The 19,957-nt window shown below is 35.3% G+C and overlaps 1 protein-coding gene across 2 annotated transcripts; it reads right to left on the bottom strand.

Moving 5' to 3' along the window:
- Positions 1–1,221: 1,221 nt before the first annotated feature.
- LOC133859703 (uncharacterized) lies at positions 1,222–5,655 on the bottom strand. 2 transcript variants are annotated; one of them, XM_062295214.1, is made up of 5 exons: positions 4,913–5,648; positions 3,361–4,805; positions 2,155–2,568; positions 1,799–2,019; positions 1,222–1,706 (listed from the first exon to the last, which is right to left on the bottom strand). In XM_062295214.1, exons 1-5 carry the CDS (start codon positions 5,029–5,031, stop codon positions 1,455–1,457), a joined length of 2,451 nt encoding a protein of 816 aa, XP_062151198.1. In that variant the 5' UTR covers positions 5,032–5,648; the 3' UTR covers positions 1,222–1,454. The 2 variants fall into 2 exon arrangements, with proteins under 2 accessions (XP_062151198.1, XP_062151199.1); XM_062295215.1 differs by lacking the exon at positions 1,222–1,706 and having other exon boundaries at positions 1,901–2,032; positions 4,913–5,655.
- Positions 5,656–19,957: the final 14,302 nt, after the last annotated feature.

Here is a 19,957-nt window from a genome sequence, read left to right as displayed (position 1 = left end):
CAACCGTCCAGACGTTAGGTCAAGCCATCCGGACGCCCTTCAACAAAATATGAAGATTGTTGTTGCCTGTCCAGAAGCTCAAAGTCCTGTCCAGATGCCACTGCCTAGAAATTCAAATTTATATAGAATTAGGATTTCTGAAGCCTATTTAAAGGGGTTTCTAAGTATTGTTTCTAGAAGAATTCATGAGTAGAATTCCATTGTGCTAAAAGAAGGTTTTTAGGCATAAAAGTTTTATGTATCTCTCTTAGTCCTGTTTATTGTGTTGTAACCGTTCAACCGTTTGAAGTCTAACTAGAGAAGAACTCTAGTTAAGGGATCAATTGAAGAACTCTCTAGACTGGTCTAGGAGAGAGGCGTTCAAGTATGGGTATTTGTTAGAATTCAAGGTATGACTACTGTAAAGGTATTGTGAGTACGAATGTCTTGTAACTAGCTATTTCTTCTGATAGTTGATTTCCTAGAATTGGGCCGTTGGTTGCCCTGAAGTGGTTTTTTTCTTTGGTGCAAAGAGTTTTCACTTCGTAACTAAATATATGTGTCATTTCTCTTTACTGCTTTTATATTTGGTTATCTGTTTGGTTGCAATAATTTAGGAGTTTAAATTTATTTTCATTATAAAATGATAATAACATTGTCAAAGAATTAGACCATATGTAATTTGAATCTAACATCATAATGTTACATAGATGCTCATGAAAAGTTAAGTTCCAAAACTGGTTATAATTAGACTTCCCCCAATTGTATAAGGAGAAACACAGGCATATATATATATATATATTGGCTTTTGAACAGCTTCGAAGATGTGAAGAATTGATAACTGTTTTTGGTAGATGTTACATTCGAAAAGGTATTGTCCGGAAAGTTGAATAAAAAATTAGTTGGTAAACTGAAAAACTGAGAAGGTTTGCTTAGAGGAAAGAGGGGCAACAAAAGGTAGTAACGTTATGATTAACTTTAGCAATGACGGGCAAAAGACGCGTAACTGGTAGGTCATAGTGGGCGGCCTTAGTTTTGCAGGACTAATATTCGTGTAATACACGCAGGGCTGAATGTTTATCCCACCGAATCAACCATCTTTTTTCTGTTGCCGTGGTTTGAAATCTGTCTACACCTACAATTACTGTGAAATGAATCATATCATACAGTGTTGCACCAATTCCTCTTTTTGTTTCAGAAGGAAAACTTTCCATCAGAAGAAAAATTTCATGGAAAAAAGTCTTGTCTGAGGTTAACAATTGTCTTCACAGAAATTTGAGCTATAAAGCTAGTATGTCCTGCTGAAGCTGTGCGGGTCAACGCATCACTTTTTACATGGTTATAATGGAAGCAAGAGCAAATCTAGCAACTAGACAGATTAGCTGCATAGTAGCCAAAATTTTCGAAATTTGTTACTTTGAGATCTCTATCTAATATCTATTATGTACATTTGTGCCGTGACAAAGCTAATGCTGTCAACATGGAAAAAGCAAGAAGGATGGTTCTACATGCATCTTTTTGTTCACAAAACCAATCTGACTTAATTTACTGCGACACCAAACTAGTTGGTCGGATGTAATCCTAGACATGTTTAAGACCCTCGACACTAATTTCACGTCGACTTGAGAGAAGAAGAAACGGTGATCTATGCCGTCTTCTTGACACTTTTGGAACCTCTTTAACATGCAGCTTCCACTCCTCAAGATGTCTCTCAGCTTCTTCTCTTTCTAAATTCCAAAACAATATCCATCAGAAACGACAGCTAAAAGCACAAGAAGAAAATGGGAGTTTTTGTAAATGGGAAATTAAAGAAGCTAACCTTTTGAAGATCTGCTCGAACCTGCAACAAAAGCACTGAATCTGCAGGGTCTTGGAGTTCAACCCGAGTATCCCTTCGACGCGTCGGAATCATGGTACTCGCATCTTTGTCAGCTCGGATGAATTGCCAAATCATTCTAATCGATTCTTCCAAGATCTCTATCAGTATATCAACTGTAATTGCTCCATCATCTCTCCCTCTTCTTCCTTTCCTTTTGTCCCCTGCAAGTTTATGCTGGTTTAAGTTTGTCACTAAATCAAGAAATGAGCACTAGTTCACTTAAAGGTGCTTATGGCCCCCATTTAGCTAGAATAAACACAACTTATACAATTTTCATTGTTTCCAATAATTCTCACCTCTTATTACTGGCACTTGAAGAAGATTGCGCATAATGCATCGATTCTTGACATAATTTTCAACCCTTGGCCCTTGAAACGGTTCATTTTCTATAAATCTTTGCAAGAGCACTTGAAACTGTTGAAATTCATCTGCAACTTCATTGTATGGACGTAGTCCACATGGGTCAGACTCATATAATTCTAATGCCTTCTCATATTGCCAGTAAAGGATTTCCCAGGAAAGGCACAGCTGCCCAACGTAAACCACTTCCAAATCACCATGCAAGTCTCTAATGAACTTCTTCATTGGGTCCAATTCAGACTTCTTGCGTTTGCTTAGCCGAAAGCTTTGCGAAAGAATGGATGTGATTGCTGGAGCTGAGGGTTTGCTGCTCGAAAACGATTTTAGTGGGTCCTTTGACTCAAGAAAACCTATAAAATCATCATGAAACACATGATATGTGGATCCTTCTCATAAGACTTAAGAATAATTAATCTGATAATAGGACAACTATGCAGCAAGCAAAACCCAAAAGTCACTTTGATTAGTAATACAAACAATAATATTAAACATTCCGTAGACATAACTTTACCCACTTTCTCAGGTAATTATTAGTTTATTCACAAAAGAAATTAGCTCTTAAGAAGTTTTGGTGGAGCATTACCATCAATACTAAACTATTATAGGGCAAGGAAAAAACCTCAATTTAGGGAAAAGTCCTTCCAGAACAAGATAGACATTTAAATTAAATGGTGGTGGACTGGTGGTGCTGACTTGAAAGTTCAGGCTGGCTGGATGGCATTAAAGACCGTGGATGTGAACCTTTAACTAACCATTGTTTTTGGACTCGAGCAACGTGAAAAAAGATTTCCCAAGAAAATAAGATAAATTATAGTTGAATATTACATAAATATCTCCTCCAACCATCTTTAATGTGATAATGGCTCTTAATGCTTGGTTGGGATCTGAGGAAGTTCATGCTTCCACCATGCCCATTTAACCAGATTTAGTGGGTCCTAAACCAAGAGAGGTGGGTTGCATTAATCATGCCAATATACTCGAATGTTTTTTTATTGTGGATATGCTTAATCAAGTTCAACAAACCTGATGTGAAAAATTTTCTTTGAAAAATTAAACAAAAATCTCTAAAATTCATGAAAAAAAAAAAAAAAAAAAAAAAAAAACAGAAATTAAACTACTAGATACGGTAATAAGTGACTGACCTACTGCATACTTCTTCTGGTAATTCAAGATATCGAATTTCCGCATTCGTTCTCTGTAACTCTTGTAGAACTTGTGAAGCTCACCCATTCGATCTCCATGCTGGAACTTCTCGTCAATCTTCCAAGGCTTCAAATCTTCAATTATCTTTGGACACTCGGATTCCTCAAGAATGGTGGGAAGGCCTGTGGCTCTGACCTTTTTCAGCTCCATCTTCAGCTGCTCAATCAAATCTTGATGTTCCCACAGCGTTTCCAATCCGTTTGAATCCTCAGTATCCCACTCCGATGAATTCTTTGAATTGGGTTTTCCATCCATTTGTTTTTCATCTTTTCCACCAAATTCTTCCTCTTTGGAATTGCTTTTATCATGAAAAACATCCTCATAAAACTTCTCTGAGTTTCGATTATCTGAATTCTTCATATCAGACTCTTCTTCTAGTTTTCGAAGTTGTTCCAAAATATCACTATCTTCTCCTTCAAAATCTTCTGGCTCATACCCAATACTCAAGTTCTCAGAATCCATGTCCTCCAAGTCCAAGTCTTCCTCAGTTAATTCCACATTACCCCCATCCTCTGTACCTTCAAAATCTTTGTCTGACAAAAATCCATCGCTGGTCGAAGCAACTAATTGACTCGCATATGAAATTGAAATAATTGAGTCCGAGTCAGAATTTGAAGCCGTGAAATCCTTTTCTGAAAGAAACTTCCTTTCAACAGCACCATTTTCTTCACCGGACAAATCATTCTCTGACTTCTCCAATTGTTCACTCCCAGAATGTGCACCTTCGGCAGATGCCTTAGCTTCTATCTTCTCTGGCACCTCAGCAGTCTCAGAAACTTCTTCACGAACAGCTTCTTCTACTGAATTTCGCTGCATAGAATCTCCTTCAGACAAGGCGGAATAATCGAGAATCTGGCTTCTGCCGATCGAATGATCATTATCAGCATAAAATTCTTTGACTGTAAAGCTCGCAGCTTCTGGCTCCTCCAAGAAGTGGCTAAAACTCTTCCCAGATAAGAACTCATACTTATTGGTGCTTGTAGGGGGACCGGTGCTATCGGAGCTGACAGAGTCATCGTTCCCTTTCTTGTATCTAATAATTTCTTCATAACCCGGAAACCGAAATTTGAACTCAAATTTTGGTGTTTCTGACTCTATTTCATCCAAAGCATCGTGCCCCGCGTCCTTATTTGCAGAAATTTCAGAATTTGCTACCTTAGCCTCTCCATCTGATTCAATATGATTCGAATCAATTTGATTGCTTTCTTGGAAACCAATGCTAGAACAACCTGAACTGGCGGATGCAAAAGAATCATACCCTGTATCCCCATGTCTAGAATTTTCTGAACATGCTACCTCTGACTCTGGTTCTCTCTCCATGAGATTTGAATTAGTTTGATTGTTTTCTTGCGAAAGAATTTCAGAACTACTACTTTTTTTATGTCTGCAAAGAAAAAGGCAGGCAAATTGAAAATCAGTTGTTGAATAATATGATGCATAAACCTACGTTTGAAGTAAAAATAAAAAAATAAAAAAATAGTATTTAAATACCTGAGGACGGCTCTGTTTAGAAAACCGAACAGAGTGAGCAACAGGCTGGAAACAGAGGCCAAGAAAAAGCCGGCAAAAAGAACCATCTTTGGGTAGAAAACTCCTTTCACAGAACCCATGTTTTGATGTTTAGCAATTAAAGTGGGGTTTCCGCAAAAGCTTCGAAAGGGAACCCGTGAAATAAATCCATCAATCTCTTTATTCAGTTTGAAGCAAAAACAGAGGAAGTCATGCAAACTCTGATTCTGCCTTTGAAAATTTCACGCAGGAAAAAGGACCTTCTACCCGTGAAACCACCAATTTAGCCCAAACATTCAGTTTTGCATGGATACCCGACGCAAACGGAGGTTGAAGTCCGACCTAATTCGAGAATCAGAGGGGCTTGAAAGCGAAATCGAGGGCAGAAAAGAACATGTCAGCGACTAGGGTTGAGCTAATCTTTTGGTTGCTTCGATCCTAGGATTTCTGATGACCGTTATGCGATAGACATACAGAGGATTCATCCGTTGGAGAGAGAGAGAGAGAGAATAGGGTTTAATTGAAAGTTTACGCCTTATATTTTTCTTGGGGCTTGAAGATTCAAGTCGGTTTATATTTATTAGGTTTGAAGAATTTCCAATGGGACAGTTTTGGAGATGTGATAACAAATTGCGGCAGGTCGGTGGGAAATTATCCATGAATCGGCATGCAGAATGAGAAATAACAATAAATGGTTAAATTTCAGGAATAAGAAAAAAATAAATATACGGCACACAAACGAAGACAAGAAGAGAAAGGGGGACCTTCTTAATTATAATTTTTATATTCTTTTGTTATTAGTAAACAAAATTTATATATATATATTTGTTTGTATTTCTTGCTTTTAAATATTTTTCAAAAAAAATATTTTTTAAATATTTTTCAAAAAGAATTGCACACCCGAATCAACCCTAAAAGATGAAAACTTTTTATTTTTTAATTATTTTTGTAAAAAGATTAAATCTTAGTCCTTAAGTTCTTGTAAATTACATGGAAAAGCTAGCCTAAGATAGCGAGTGCATGGACTCCCAAAACTTGACTGCTTTTGGACCACCCAAATCCAAGCAAGATAGGAAACGGTAATGAAGCTTCCAATCAACGCGGAGAACGTTACGAGTGGTTTACCCCGATCTCCTAGGGCTCCATTTCGTGCTTGAGAAGTATACGAATTTAACAAGGAATTTATTTATTTTTTGGGTTTTTTTACAATTTTTAAAAATTACAGATTTTGCACAATATTAAAAGACAAGTGACAAATAATATCTGGCAATCAGTTTAAGTGGCTATGGCACCAGTCTCAGTGCTTTAGAGCCACCTAATTTTCTACTTTTTTTAAAAAAAAAATTATTAAATTCCGAATTTCTGCTTTTCCCCACGTTCGTTTAATTCTTTTTTTTTTTTTCTTTTCTTTTTGAAATGCTGAAAAGTGGATATTTTAATAATGGTTTCCTTAAATTGCTCATCCAGTATGTAAAACCACCGGCCATTAAGATTAAAGTAATATTTTTTGTACGACTGTAACAATTTTTTTTTTAGATCAACCATTGAATGTTTAAGGCTCACATATAAGAAAACAAATCCAACGGTTAATCATAAAAAATAAAAAAAAGTAATTAGAGTTGTGTAAGAATTGTACAAAAAAATTACTCTTAAGGTTATGTAATATCCCAAGCAGGGGCGGACTCAAGTGTATGCGTCGGGGCATCAGTCAACAGCGGAGCTAAGATTTTGTTCAACTTAAATAAAAATTGATTAAAATTATTAAAAAGTATAACTAACAAAATAAATAAATAATTTAATAAAATTTAATTATTGTTTAAAACAATAAATATAACATGCAATATATTTTTTCATGTCGATCGGAGCATTTTTTTTTTTTTTTTTTGCATGTTTTCGTCGGATAATCAAGCCCATTTAGTGGGATTGCAGCCTCTTTTTTTTTTTTTTTTTTTTTTTTTTTTTTTTTTTTTTTTTTTTTTTTTTTTTAAAGCTTAAAACTCACTACAAGGATGTATATGTGGAACCCACATGAAATGGTAAATTTGTTAAAAAGACGTATAAGTTTATAAGAGAATGATATGTAACATATCTCAACAGTATATGTTCGAAAGGAAGAGAGACAGAAAGAGCGAAAAATAAATTACTTTTGATTCATTTGGCTATGTATTGCAAAGTAAATTATCCCTTTTTTGTTCATTGACAAATAAGTACTACATACAAGGTTCAAGTGCACATCTATTGACGTAATAGTGAAAATTATGATTATGTTAAAGAGTGTGCACTTGAAAGTATGTGGTAAGTTATTAAATTCCTTTCATATTACTCGATTACCATTTAATTTTGAATTTAATAATAATTTTCAGTGTTACGTTATAAAATGTACACTTGAGCATTTTTCTTGACTAATTTATCAATGATGTAATACGGATAATGTTTTCTAGTTGTAATGGCAACGAATAAAAATCCTCTATAATTAAGTTGTTAGAATCTTATAAAAATTTGAACAATTTAATAAAACAACTTATAGGCTTATTTGTTTAAAAAATTTAGGGTGTTGAGTTCCCTAACCTAAATAAGTGACAATGAATGAGAATCCCCTATAATTAAGTTGTTAGAATCTTACTTGTCTAAAACATTTAGGGTGTTGAGTTTCCCTAGCCTAAATAAGTGACAATGAATGAGAATTCCCTATAATTAAGTTGTTAGAATCTTATAAAAATTTGAACAATTTAATAAAACAACTTATAGGCTTATTTGTCTAAAACATTTAATAGTGGTTAGGTGAGGATAACTCAATAGAAAAAATAAAAAACTCATTTATAATATGTTTAGTATGCAGAGAAAATAACTATTCTATTAAAAAAAATTGAATAGCCTTATTAAAAATAAAAGAAAGTTAGATTTACATATACTCTAAACAAAAAAAAAAAGAATAGTTATATTTATGGCCGACTATGAAATGACTATTCTAAGGCTATTCTATTTCCTTTTCTTCAATTTATAATAATAATAATTTTTTAATAAAATAACTATTTCGCGCATCCTTAAAGTTTGAATTCCGAGAAAGATCACTGTTTAGCCTTTGGAAGGCTATTCGACTGCCCGGAAGCAAAGATATGAAAAACTGCTGTATGAATAATTATAAAGCTGGTAGCTAGCTAATAATGAGGACATTATTTAACTTGCTCTTTATTCTTCAATCATGGCCTCAACTGCTAAGATATTTCATCTCATGTCAAAAAGTAGAGATTTTTTTGTTTATCCGAGTCTTTTGGACTTTGGAGTTTGTTTTGTGTTTGTTTTTTCTTTTCTTCCTTCTTGTTCTCTGGCAGGAGGTCCTTCCCGAGAGGTCCGGCGGGGGTTATTGTCTCTGTTTTGTCTCGTCGGTGGAGCGTATTGTGCATTAAACGTCTTCAATTTTCGAAGTTAGATCTACGGCTATCCATCGGCTTTCTAGAGACACGCGCCACTCAGATGGGCTTACCGGCGCTTTCTTGTTCCGGCGCTGCTGTTTCCGGCTGTCGGGATCAATGGTGGCCGGCGCGTGATTGTCACGCGCCAATGAAGTCTTCTCTTCTACCGGCGCGTGGTGTCTCGCTCTGGCGTTCGCTCGCCGGAAAAGGCGACGGACGGGGCTCTGGGTGGCTGATCTGTCGGCTAGCGGTTTTCGGGGGAGGCGCGTGTTGTACACGCGCCAGCCTCCGGCGAAGACAGTGCCTCCCTCAGACTTTTTTGGATTGTATTTTCTGCTAGTTTCTGTGTATATTCTCATGTGTCTACTGTTGATCACAATTTGTCTATATGTAATGCACAAATGTTCTTGGGCTTATTTGGTGTCTGCTAGATTAGGCCAATCCTCTTATGTTGATTGTTTGGGCTTTATTTGTAAAGAGGTGTTTTATTTGGGGTCCTTGTAATATTTGTGAATTGTATTTAGGCAACTGCTTCAAGTCAGACTTGTTTCTGACTTAAGGTTTAGGGAAGTCTTGTTCCTCTTTCCTTGTACTCGCCCTTGGGGCCTTCAGTAATATATGATAGCAAATGCTATCCTGTTCCAAAAAAAAAAGAAAAAAAGTTGAGATTTTAACGATATTCGTCACAGTAACCTTTCATTTTAACAAATAAATGAGCACCGTGACCTCTATTCCACATTAACTTTTTATTTTTTACTACTATCTGTACGTGTTTTTATTTATTTTTAGTATATCTTACAAAATAAATAACGTACACATTCCTTTTTTCGTTTTTTCTTTTTTAATCCAGAGTTTGAAACCAGATGATTACAACTTTTATTTTCTTTTTTTTTTTTTCTTTTTTTTTTAATAGAATGCGAAATGACTTTAGACCCCAAAGGCCACAACCATTTTTTTTGAAAAAAAAGAAGAAAAAGGAGGAGGAAAGAACAACGTTCTCCCAACATTTTTCTAGTCAATTAACGTGCCCCAACAATTCATGTCTTAGAGATACATTTTCTATTCAAGCTGCACTTTGTAGATATTTCAAAGGTTTTATTATCAAGTGCTTCTTCCTTATCAGTTTTTCTTGTTCTTCCATTTGTGGCAAAGTTCTTGTAACTCTCTTGGCAACTCGACTAGTGATCTCTTTAGACTTATCTAACTTCATTTTGGAAGGTGATCATTTACTTATAGTTACTCTAACTTTTCAATTGCTCGCCATTACTCAAGACTGGAGAATTGTTTTAACTATTTCCGTTATTCATTCCATAATTCCATCATCTATTAACTGGACAGCTCGTAAAATTAACCGAAGTGCAAACTTCTATGCCCATTATTTGGCAAATTGGGCCGCAACCAAAAAAATTTCTGGCTGCATTCCCATCCTTTCTCATTTATCTAGTTCTTTTCCTCCTAGTGTCGGAAAAGATTCTCCCTCTTCCTTCTATGTTCCTTAGCTTTGTTCTCTTTTTCTAATCGTACTTATTAAAAAGAAAAAAAAAAGAAAAAAAAAAAGAAAAAAAAAAAAAAGAAGACCCACTGATTATTCTGGTTATTTTGCAAACTAAAATCAAGATTGCAAAATTGAGACAACCAAAACTTCTTTTTCTTGTTCATTACCGTTCAGGTAAACCACCCAAGACTTTCTTTATTTTTGTTAGAATATCTATCATAGAGAATATTTCGTGGATCACAGTTCATATAAAAATTATGGACGACCGTGATTTTCTACCATACCGTCTATAAAAGTGATTTAACTATTGTCATATTTCTTTGTACATAATCTATATTTATCTATCTTGCACTACACAAAAATTCAATTAAATATAATTGTTTTGTTAAAATATATATATATATATATATATATATATATATATAAAAGGTCATAGAAAATCATCAATCTCAAGGGAAGGGGAGAGCCTCTATTGATTAATCCAGTATGATATTTTTAGAGAGAGATAACGGAATAGAGAGAGTGTGGGAGAATGTGTTACCTAATTTTTGGGGATACATGACTCTTTTAGAGTTATTTATTGTACCAAACGTAGCCCCTCATTCCCACAGCCAACCTACCCAATAAGATCAAATTGAAATTCGAGATTTATTTTCTAGGAATTTTAAATAATAAATTCGGGCTCGTTTGAGCGTGGGATTTTTTCAACAAAAAAAAGTTTTAATTATGAATATCGAGAGAATTTATTTTTAAAATTGTGTTTGGATAGTTTAAAAATTATGTTTGAATAGTTTAAAAAACTTGAGCTAAAGTAAAAAAAAAAAAATAGATAAAATCTGAATAAAATTTAAATTTTAAAAATCGGTATTTGAAAAACATTTGAAAAACAAAAATCACCCAAACATGCCCTAAGTATTGTCCCCTTGTCTATTTGTTCTCTTATCCATTACCTTCTTTAAATTTTTGTAGCAATTTTAAATCAAAAAATTAATTGCTTACACAAAGAAATACGAAATAGTTTTTGGTTATGATGATTTTTTATTATTATTTAATCTCATATATATATATATATATATATATATATATATATATATATATATATATATATATATATATATATATTAACCCCTCTTTATTTTTATTTGTAAGACTTGGGAGAGGATCCTACTCCTCGTACTCCTCCTTTCTTAACACAGACAGAGCACAGAAGGAAATATTCTTCTACGGTTTGCTTTTGCTAAACCCTAAAAGACTTTCAAGATTCAACTATGTCAGACCCCCTCACAATCACATCTATCATTTTCATGGAGATGGATGTAGAAGATGGGCGATGATTTTGGCGAGGGGTCATGGCTTGTTTCCTATCCGCCGAGGTCATAATTGGTGGGTCAGTTCCCACAAATATTAATTGGCCTCATTCTCCAGCAGCTGCTAACTCGGGAAAGAGAATTTTGAAGTCGGAAGGTAAGAATATAAGACTCATAAGAAACCACCATTTTTATTTTTATTATTTTTTTCCGGGCAAACCTTAGAAAAACGAATGATATTGACCTCTTTGTGGGCGGAGCCAGCTTTTTAGACTTTGAGGGATTAAATTGAAAAAAAAATAAAAATAAAAATTTGAGGGTGTCAAAACTAAAAAAATAAAAGAAAAAAAAATTATAAAAAAAAATTATTATTATTATTATTATTTTTTTAAAAAAGTTTGGGGCTTGAGGGGCATGGACCCAAGGCCCTACCTAGCTGGGCCTCTGCGTGCGTCGCTTTCTTCTAGATAAAGACATTAGGAACGTGACCTTTTAGCCAACACGCTTTTAGAGAGTCTAGCTGGGATATGATGTTTCCAAATCACTTTAACGTATGCGACATGCCACGAGATTGGCTTAGACTTAGAGGAGGCAGGGTCCAGTGATGGGCAGCTTAGATTCTATTCAGTTTTGATTTAATAATAAATTAGTTCTTTATGAACGTAATAATATTTTTAAATATTAAATAAAACGTATTCATATAAATTCAATTTGGTTTGAATAAGCTTGTATAACTTTATTTTTACAATTTTTATTTTAAGGAAAAGGTTATTCTCTTCCTAAAATGATAAATATAACTTGAATTATTATTATTGTAAGTTTAATTTTTAAGAGATTTGTATGTACATGAATGTGTTTGTGAATATGTATTTATATTTGTATATGTGCATAATGAATTTATATACATACATATAAACTCAAGCAGTGACGGAGGGAGGGAGGGCCGGCAGGGGCATGCGCCCCCCCCCCCCCCCCCCCACCACAATTTCTTAAAAAAGAAATTAGCAGGTTGAAAAAAAGAAAAAAGGTAAAAAACAAAAAATTTAGCCTATTGACCCTTACATATAAAAGTTGCTGGCTCCGTCCCTGAACTCAAGATTAGATTATTTAAGATTCAAGTTAATTTATTTAATTAACTCAAATGATAAAATTTTAATAATAATTAGTATGAATTTATGAAAATATAAACAAACATGATATTTACTTTATATAATTAAGAAATGAATAAGTTAATTGAGCAACTCGTGAACAAGTTTAAACTCGTTCAAAAATTAAATGAATCAAGTTTGAACATTCAATAATCGACTTCATTCGGATCGAATGTAGCCCTACTTAGAGGAAAGAAAATTGTTCGAATTTCAAATAAGAAAAATAGAAGGTGCATGGTAAAATCAATCTTAAAAGCTTATGTAAACTATTTATAATAATACCCAATAAACTACATTTCTATCGTGTTTACTTTAACTGTTATGCACTACCTAAAACTAGTATTAAAAATCAAGGGAGCTTATAACTTTGTGTAAATAGTGATCTATACAATATTCTTCATAAATTGAAGATGAAAGCTTGAGTTGGGTTGGATTGGATTGATTGATTGTGATGGGCCTAAATGAGTGAAAAATTTCCAAAGTGAAGGTGGGATCAAATCAGTTGGAAGATCCCAAACCTAAATCAAAACAATCTCCAATCGCGTATGTGCGAGTTGGGCTCAAATTCAGGTCAATCCAAATTGTGCACACAGAGTGAACTGTGAAGCCGCGTTAGCTCTGGACGCGCGATGGCACGTGGCTGTCTAAGGTGGCCTTGCACTTGGCCATGTCAATGCGGGGCACATCACATGTATTGTCGCAGGACATGGGAAAGTGGTGGTCATGGACTCACCGGATAGGAATTGATCTTTTTTTTTTTTATTTTTTTTTTGGTATTTTATAGGTATTTTGAATAATGAAGTATTGTCCCTAATAATTGTAACAGTTTTTCAATATTCAAGCATGATTATTCTCTGCGTTACAATATTTTTGATGGGATTAATATGAAAAGCAGAAGGGAGCATAAGTGAAAGAGAGAAACCGATAAAGCGTTAAAGGCTACGTCTTGAATATATTGAAATGTATTAATTGTATTACAATGATATTTATTTATAGAAAGGCTAGGAAGGGAATAAACCCAAGAAGAAAACATAATATTGAAGATATTCGAACCCTATATACATATATAAAAGAAAAAGAAAAAGACGTGAATTAAAAAATGTATGGGATGGACATTCTTGTCTTTTTCTTCTTCTTTTTTTTAAAAAAAAAAAGAAAAAAAGACCACATTTCTTCTTCTTCTTCTTTTAGGATTTTCAAGAATCTTTAAAGATTACCGTCATCCAAACGCCTCATTAGATGGGTGAGTATTAGCACTACCACTGCCAGAAGTTGCCGCAGGCCTTGGTGGGCCTTGGATGGCTTGGCTTTCATCTTTCTGCAGCCCAAATCAATGAGATTTTGGAATTTGGAGTGCTGAATTTCAAACACCCATTTCGCCTCCAAAATAGGATTTCCTGATTACAGATAAACCCCAATTGTCAGCCCAAGAGTTGGCTTGGGCCAGTGACCAGAGCCCTTCTGGGCTTTCAATGGCTTGGATTTCCTGATGACAATAAGCCTGGAATATCATCTCTTGGGTTGCAACAACTGGCTGGAGCCTGGAGCTAAAGGGTTTGTGGATATTGCACTTTCGTGATTATACAAACTTTTGATATTATAAGAAGATTAGGAAAGCAAATAAACAAACCCATTAATTCATCGTTTTCGGTTTGAGTCAAGGTTGCATGGGTTTAGGCTCAAACATAGCTGGACTAGGAATTCTAAAAAAATCATATATGCCTTGCTTTTCGCCATGGCTTTCTTTTGTCTTATATTTTGAATAAAATGATAGGTATCTTGGCCTAATACTCATGTACAATCATATTAAATTCAAATCTTACTGCTTGAAATACAAAAAGAAGAAATATTTTCTCCTAATTTTTAGGCTGTGCTATACACCCCTACTCCAACAAGTAGGTACAATTCTCTTCCAATTTATAGTCAAATTGATATAAAAATCGTAAGTTATTAACAGGACCAAACATTAAAATTGATCTAACAATTATAAGTTAGTGATAATTAAATGGCTCTTCCTGCTACATCCATTCAAGGAGGAAGTGGGAGATGGGATTGTGCTTGGGACAACCTAATTAAATGGCCAGAAAATCTTAAAATTGGTGGTTACTTAATTTGATTCACTAGTACGTAGATCGCTAATTTTTTTCACCATTAAAAACAAGCATATTAAATTAATAAAAGAACCAAAGTGCGATATGTAGGGGCGTGCAAAAACACACCGGCCCAACATCCAACCCATTCAACCCGATTATGACTTGGATGGGTTGAATTTCACAAAGCCGGATTGGAAGTCGAAATGAGGTAAGGAGTTTCGATGAACGAATGTGTTACAAAAGCACCCAAATTTACACTCTTTACACACCTCCTCAAATGCGGTGGGGCCTACCACCACATAAACCCCACCCCATGGGAGGGAGTGTAAATTTGAGTATTTTTTTGACATTACCCTTTAATGAGTTATGATCCAACCGACTTAATAAACGATTTGTAGTAAATACTATCAAAGGATGTGTTTGGCTTGAAGAGTGTCCTACTTTTATTTTGAATGCTGTACTTAGGGAGACTTTGTCTTCCTAGATCCCCTCTTGTTGGGATCAATTTGCTTACTTTAATGAAGATTGGCTACTTTGTTAAAAAAAAAAAAAAAAAAAGAAAAAAAAAAAAAAGCTCTAGCCTTTCAAATCTTTTCATTCTCATTGACAGCGCACGCTTAGAAAAAAAAACTCTAGCCTTTCAAATCTTTTCATTCTCATTGACAGCGCACGCTTAGAAACTCGAGCCTTTTGGTTATTTTTATTTTCATTGACAATGCATGCTTTTCAAATCTTTTTCATTTTTATTTAAAACAAAGATTTTTTCAGTAGTGTAATGCTATTTTTAACATCCATTTTATACTGATTGACATGACGTGTTTTCAGTAACTTTTTTTTTTTTTTTTTTTTTTTTTTTTTTTTTTTCGTTTATTTATTTATTTATTTTAGCGGTAAACTTGAACATTGCTTAATAATTTGAGCTTTACTTTACATTAACCATTGTTTAAAGATTTTCGACTTCAGCTTGATTTCACCTATCACATTTCAAGAGTGTAGGTGGCAAAATCACCTTGTTGGAAAGAAGTGGAAGATGCTTTTAACTTTTTTGTTAAAGTATTGATTAAATAATTAAATTTATTTCTTCTTATTAGTTTAAGTTTTTAGATAAGTTGTGATTTAATATAGTATCACTACAAAAAAAAGGGCATTTATGGACGGTTTTAACTAAACCGTTTGAAAATTTTCATTTCTAGATGGTTTTATAAAAACCGTCTATAATCACCTTGTTGGAAAGAAGTGGAAGATGCTTTTAACTTTTTTGTTAAAGTATTGATTAAATAATTAAATTTATTTCTTCTTATTAGTTTAAGTTTTTAGATAAGTTGTGATTTAATATAGTATCACTACAAAAAAAAGGGCATTTATGGACGGTTTTAACTAAACCGTTTGAAAATTTTCATTTCTAGATGGTTTTATAAAAACCGTCTATAAATTTATAGACGGTTTTTTTTTTTTTCAAAACCATCCACCAACTTTCACCGACGACCAGAGGTTGCTTTAACTCGTCTTCGGCCGGCGATTGAACTTTGAAGACAGGCAACAGGATCTGGACGGTTGGCGAGATTGGGACAACGAGAACGGGACGACGGCTTGGCTGACCTTGAAGCTGCCCTGGCTTGACAACGGGAACGAGATGACGGCTTGGACAACGGGAACGAGACAACGGCTTCTCTCTCTCTCTCTCTCTCTCTCTCTCTCATTTGATAGATCCAGCCGGATTGGGCCGAAACCCAAGCCAGCCGAATCTCTGGCCGGAATACAGAGTGATCGGTGGTGGCGAGGATGGGTATTAATATATATAAGAAAATTAAATTAAATTAAATAAAAAAAAATCGCATGGAGAAGTGGAACACAAATATATATATAGAAATTGTGGACGGTTTTGGGGGAAAATCATCCAGAATTTTTTTGACGGTTTGGGCCAAACCGTCTACAATTGTGGATGGTTTGGCCCAAACCGTCTGTAACCCGAATTAGCGACCCATTGAAACCGTCCAGAAAAAACTATCTGGACCCCTTTCCAAACGGTTTTTTTTTTTTCAATTTCTGGAAGATTTGAAACTGTCCAGAATTTAAGATTTTTTTGTAGTGTATCAGAGTCAAAGCTCTTGAATTCGAACATTGACTCTGTCATTTATCGCATTTTCAATTAAATATTTTACGTGTTGGGCCTCACCTATTAAAAAGTAGTTTGAGCCCAAATGTGATGAAGAGTTTTAAAGTATTGATTAAGTGATTAAATTTATCTCTTCCTATTAGCTTAAGCTTTTTGAATAAGTGTTGTTCAATCCCCCCCTAGTATTACTGCGGACAATTCTACCATGGATTCACTGATGGATAGAGACCTTACAGGCTAGAATGTGGACCTGATTAGGTACATATTTTCTGTAGAAGAAGCTCAAGTAATTACTAGCATCCATATTTGCCCTTCTTTCCCACCTGATCGTCTGGTCAGCTGGCAGGGCACCACAAATGGGATTTTCTCAATCCGTAGTGCATACCACCTTGGGAAGGAAATCTATTAGCGTAGCCTTGGTGGGTGCTCATCCCCAATCACTAAGAGTGAGGTATGGAAGGTTATTTGGTCTCTCAAGGTCCCAAATCCGGTGAAGGTCTTCATGTGGAAAGCCTGCCACATTCTTCTTTCAACAAAAGAGAACTTGTTTAAAAGGATAGTTGTGCAAAATAAATTGTGCCCTTGCTGTGCCAAGGAGGAGAAATCCATTCTTCATGCACTTTGGGGATGCCCAAGTGCTCAGGACGTGTGGGGATACACGATGGGGGTCTGGGGGAGAATTTTATCTTGCTGTTTGAATATCTTTTGACCCGGTTGAGCTCGAGAAATTTGGACGTACCTGTTGGCAATAGTGGCTCGGAAAATTTGGCTTAGACGGAATTCTCTGGTCTTTGACGGCAAGTTCATTCATCCGAACATCCTTTTCTCAGAGGCAGTCTCTGCTTGTTATGACTTTTGTCGATGCAACATGCTGTCTCTACCTACTGTTAGTGTTCTTAAGGTGGAGGACCCGTTCCTAACTATTCATGGCAAGCCCCCTCTTCAGGTGTGACAAAAATCAATTGGGATGCTTCTCTAAATAAGAGTATGAGGTGCATATCGCCATATCGGTTTTGGCTGTGTCGCTCAAGACTGGACGTACGGAAAAATTCCTGGGAGCTAAATGTTTCTATCAACGGATCATGGTGGAGCCCAAAATGCACACTACAAAAAACTTCTTATTTAGCCGCGGGGAGTTAGCCACGTGGATGAGGGTCATCCACGTCGCTAACTGCTAGCCACGTGTAGTTAGCCATGTGGGTCCCGCGTGGCTAGTCAAGTTGTTGCTAAATGTCACTTAGCAACGTGAATTTTTAGCTATGTGCCACTCACATGGTTACTTAGCGACGTGGCTTTTAGCTATGTGCCACTCACACGTGGCTAAATGCATATATATATATATATATATATATATATATATATATATATATATATATATTAAAAAAAAAGGCACTTTTAGCCACTTGGAACTAACCCACGTCACTAAAATCATATATGTTTTTTTGTTTTTTTTTTTTTTCGTGCCAGTATTTTCTTTCTGGCCCTCGCCAAAAACTTCTTCAAGGCTGGCAATATCTTCCCCTTCCTTCCTCATAAAATCCAATCCAAAAAATCCCCCAAAAATCACCGAAAATCTTCTGTCGACCGCATCACCAACAAAACACCAAAAAATCACCAACAAAAACCAAAAGTCACCACGTCATCATTTCTGTTTTACCGGTGGAGATGCATGTTTACCAGAGACGAAGCGAAATGAAACTACAAAAAAAAAAAAAAAAAGACGAAAAACACCCCCTTGGCTTCACCGGTGTCGGGCCGTGACCCTCCGGACTCCAGCATCGTCGTCAACCACTCTATCTCAGAATCGCTCCAGTTCTCTCTCTCCAACTCTCTAGGTCTCCCTTTTCCATCTCTCTCTCTCTCTGTGAAGAAAAGGAAAAAAAAAAAAAAAAAAGGATAAGAACGAAAGGCCTGCGTGGGAAAAAGGGGAAGAATGAAAAAAAGAAGAAGAGGAAAATGAAAAGAATAGTTAAAAAGGGGGGGGGGGGTGGGAAATTAGAAAAAAGTAAGAACGAAAGAGATAATTAAAGAGGAGGGAAATTAGAAATGGGTTGGAGGGAAGCTTCAGAAATTAATGGTAATTAGCCATGTGGTTGATGTGCCATGTGGCCAATAAATCTTGTGGCTAAAATTTTAAATCTTAAAATAAATTAAAATAATTTTAATAAATTAGCCACGTGGCCAATTGGTGATGTGAGCAATAAACCACATGGCTAAAGTTTTAAATATAAAAAAAAAATGTTTAAATAATTTTAATAAACTAGCCACGTGGCCAATCGGTGACGTAGGCAAAAAATCACGTGGCTAAAATTTCAAATATTAAAAAAGAAAAAAAGTTAAAATAATTTTAATAAATAGCCACACGGTTTATGTGCCACGTGGCCAATTGGCGACGTGGGCAATAAACCGCGTGGCTAACATTTCAAACCTAAAAAACAAATTAGAAAAAAATTCAATCCCTGAAAAAATTAGAAAAAATATGAATATTTTAGCCACGTGGCTTATCTGTCATATGGCTAATTAGCAACATTATAAAAATCCACGTGGCTAATTATATACGTAAAGCATTTCGCTACGTGGTGGATTACCCATGGGGTGAAATCGCGACGTGGATAATCTACCGCATAGCGAAATCGCCATGTGGCTACCACGTGACTAAAATAAAGTTTTTTGTAGTGATGGTGGAGATTATGTCAGCACTACATGCAGTAAACTTTGGCTTAGAGGCAGGTTTTTAATTTGGATGTCCCTTTTAAAGGGGATGCTCTTCAGGTTGTTCATGATCTCTACATGGCTTCCCCGCTCTCTTTAACAGTACTAGGCATTATGTGATAATTAGTATAAAACAAGTGCTGAGTTCTTTTAGCGCTTCCTACTTTGCTCACTGCAATCGAGAGGTTAATGGCGTGGCACACTCTTTGGCGAAGGAAGCTGCTGTTAAATGTTTAGATGAAGTTTGGCTTGCGAATCCTCCTAATATGATCTGTAAACTTATTTGTAGGGAATGTGTTTTTCCCTAGACCTTGCCATTGAGGTCGTTGTTTTGCTTTTCAATGAATGGAGATATCCTGATTGTTTAAAAATAAAATAAAAATAAAAATAAAAAATCGACACGGGCGAAAACAAAAAGAGAAAAATTCATTTTTTTGTTCTTCCGACATATATAGACAAATATAGAAAGGATATTTGGTTTTGTATCCACGAAAAGGTCTTCCTGAGGGGCTGGTGGGTGGTGGAATTATCCGTGATCATGTATTGTTTGCGACTTTCGCTTCACGAGTGGGTCATTCAACTAGCTTCTTTGTTGCATTATGGGCACCCCCGTGAGGGTCTTTAGTGTTGTTACTTGTTAGCATGGCAAATGAGGTTTTATAATATTATAAATAATATTATTCAGTAGACTACGACTATAGCAGTAAAAATTAACTACTCTTTAATTAGTACTTGTAGAAATA

This window comes from Alnus glutinosa, chromosome 2 (assembly GCF_958979055.1).
Source record: "Alnus glutinosa chromosome 2, dhAlnGlut1.1, whole genome shotgun sequence".
NCBI lineage: Eukaryota > Viridiplantae > Streptophyta > Magnoliopsida > Fagales > Betulaceae > Alnus > Alnus glutinosa.
Note: the sequence above shows the minus strand (reverse complement) of the source record. Positions and strands in the feature narration are given on the sequence as shown.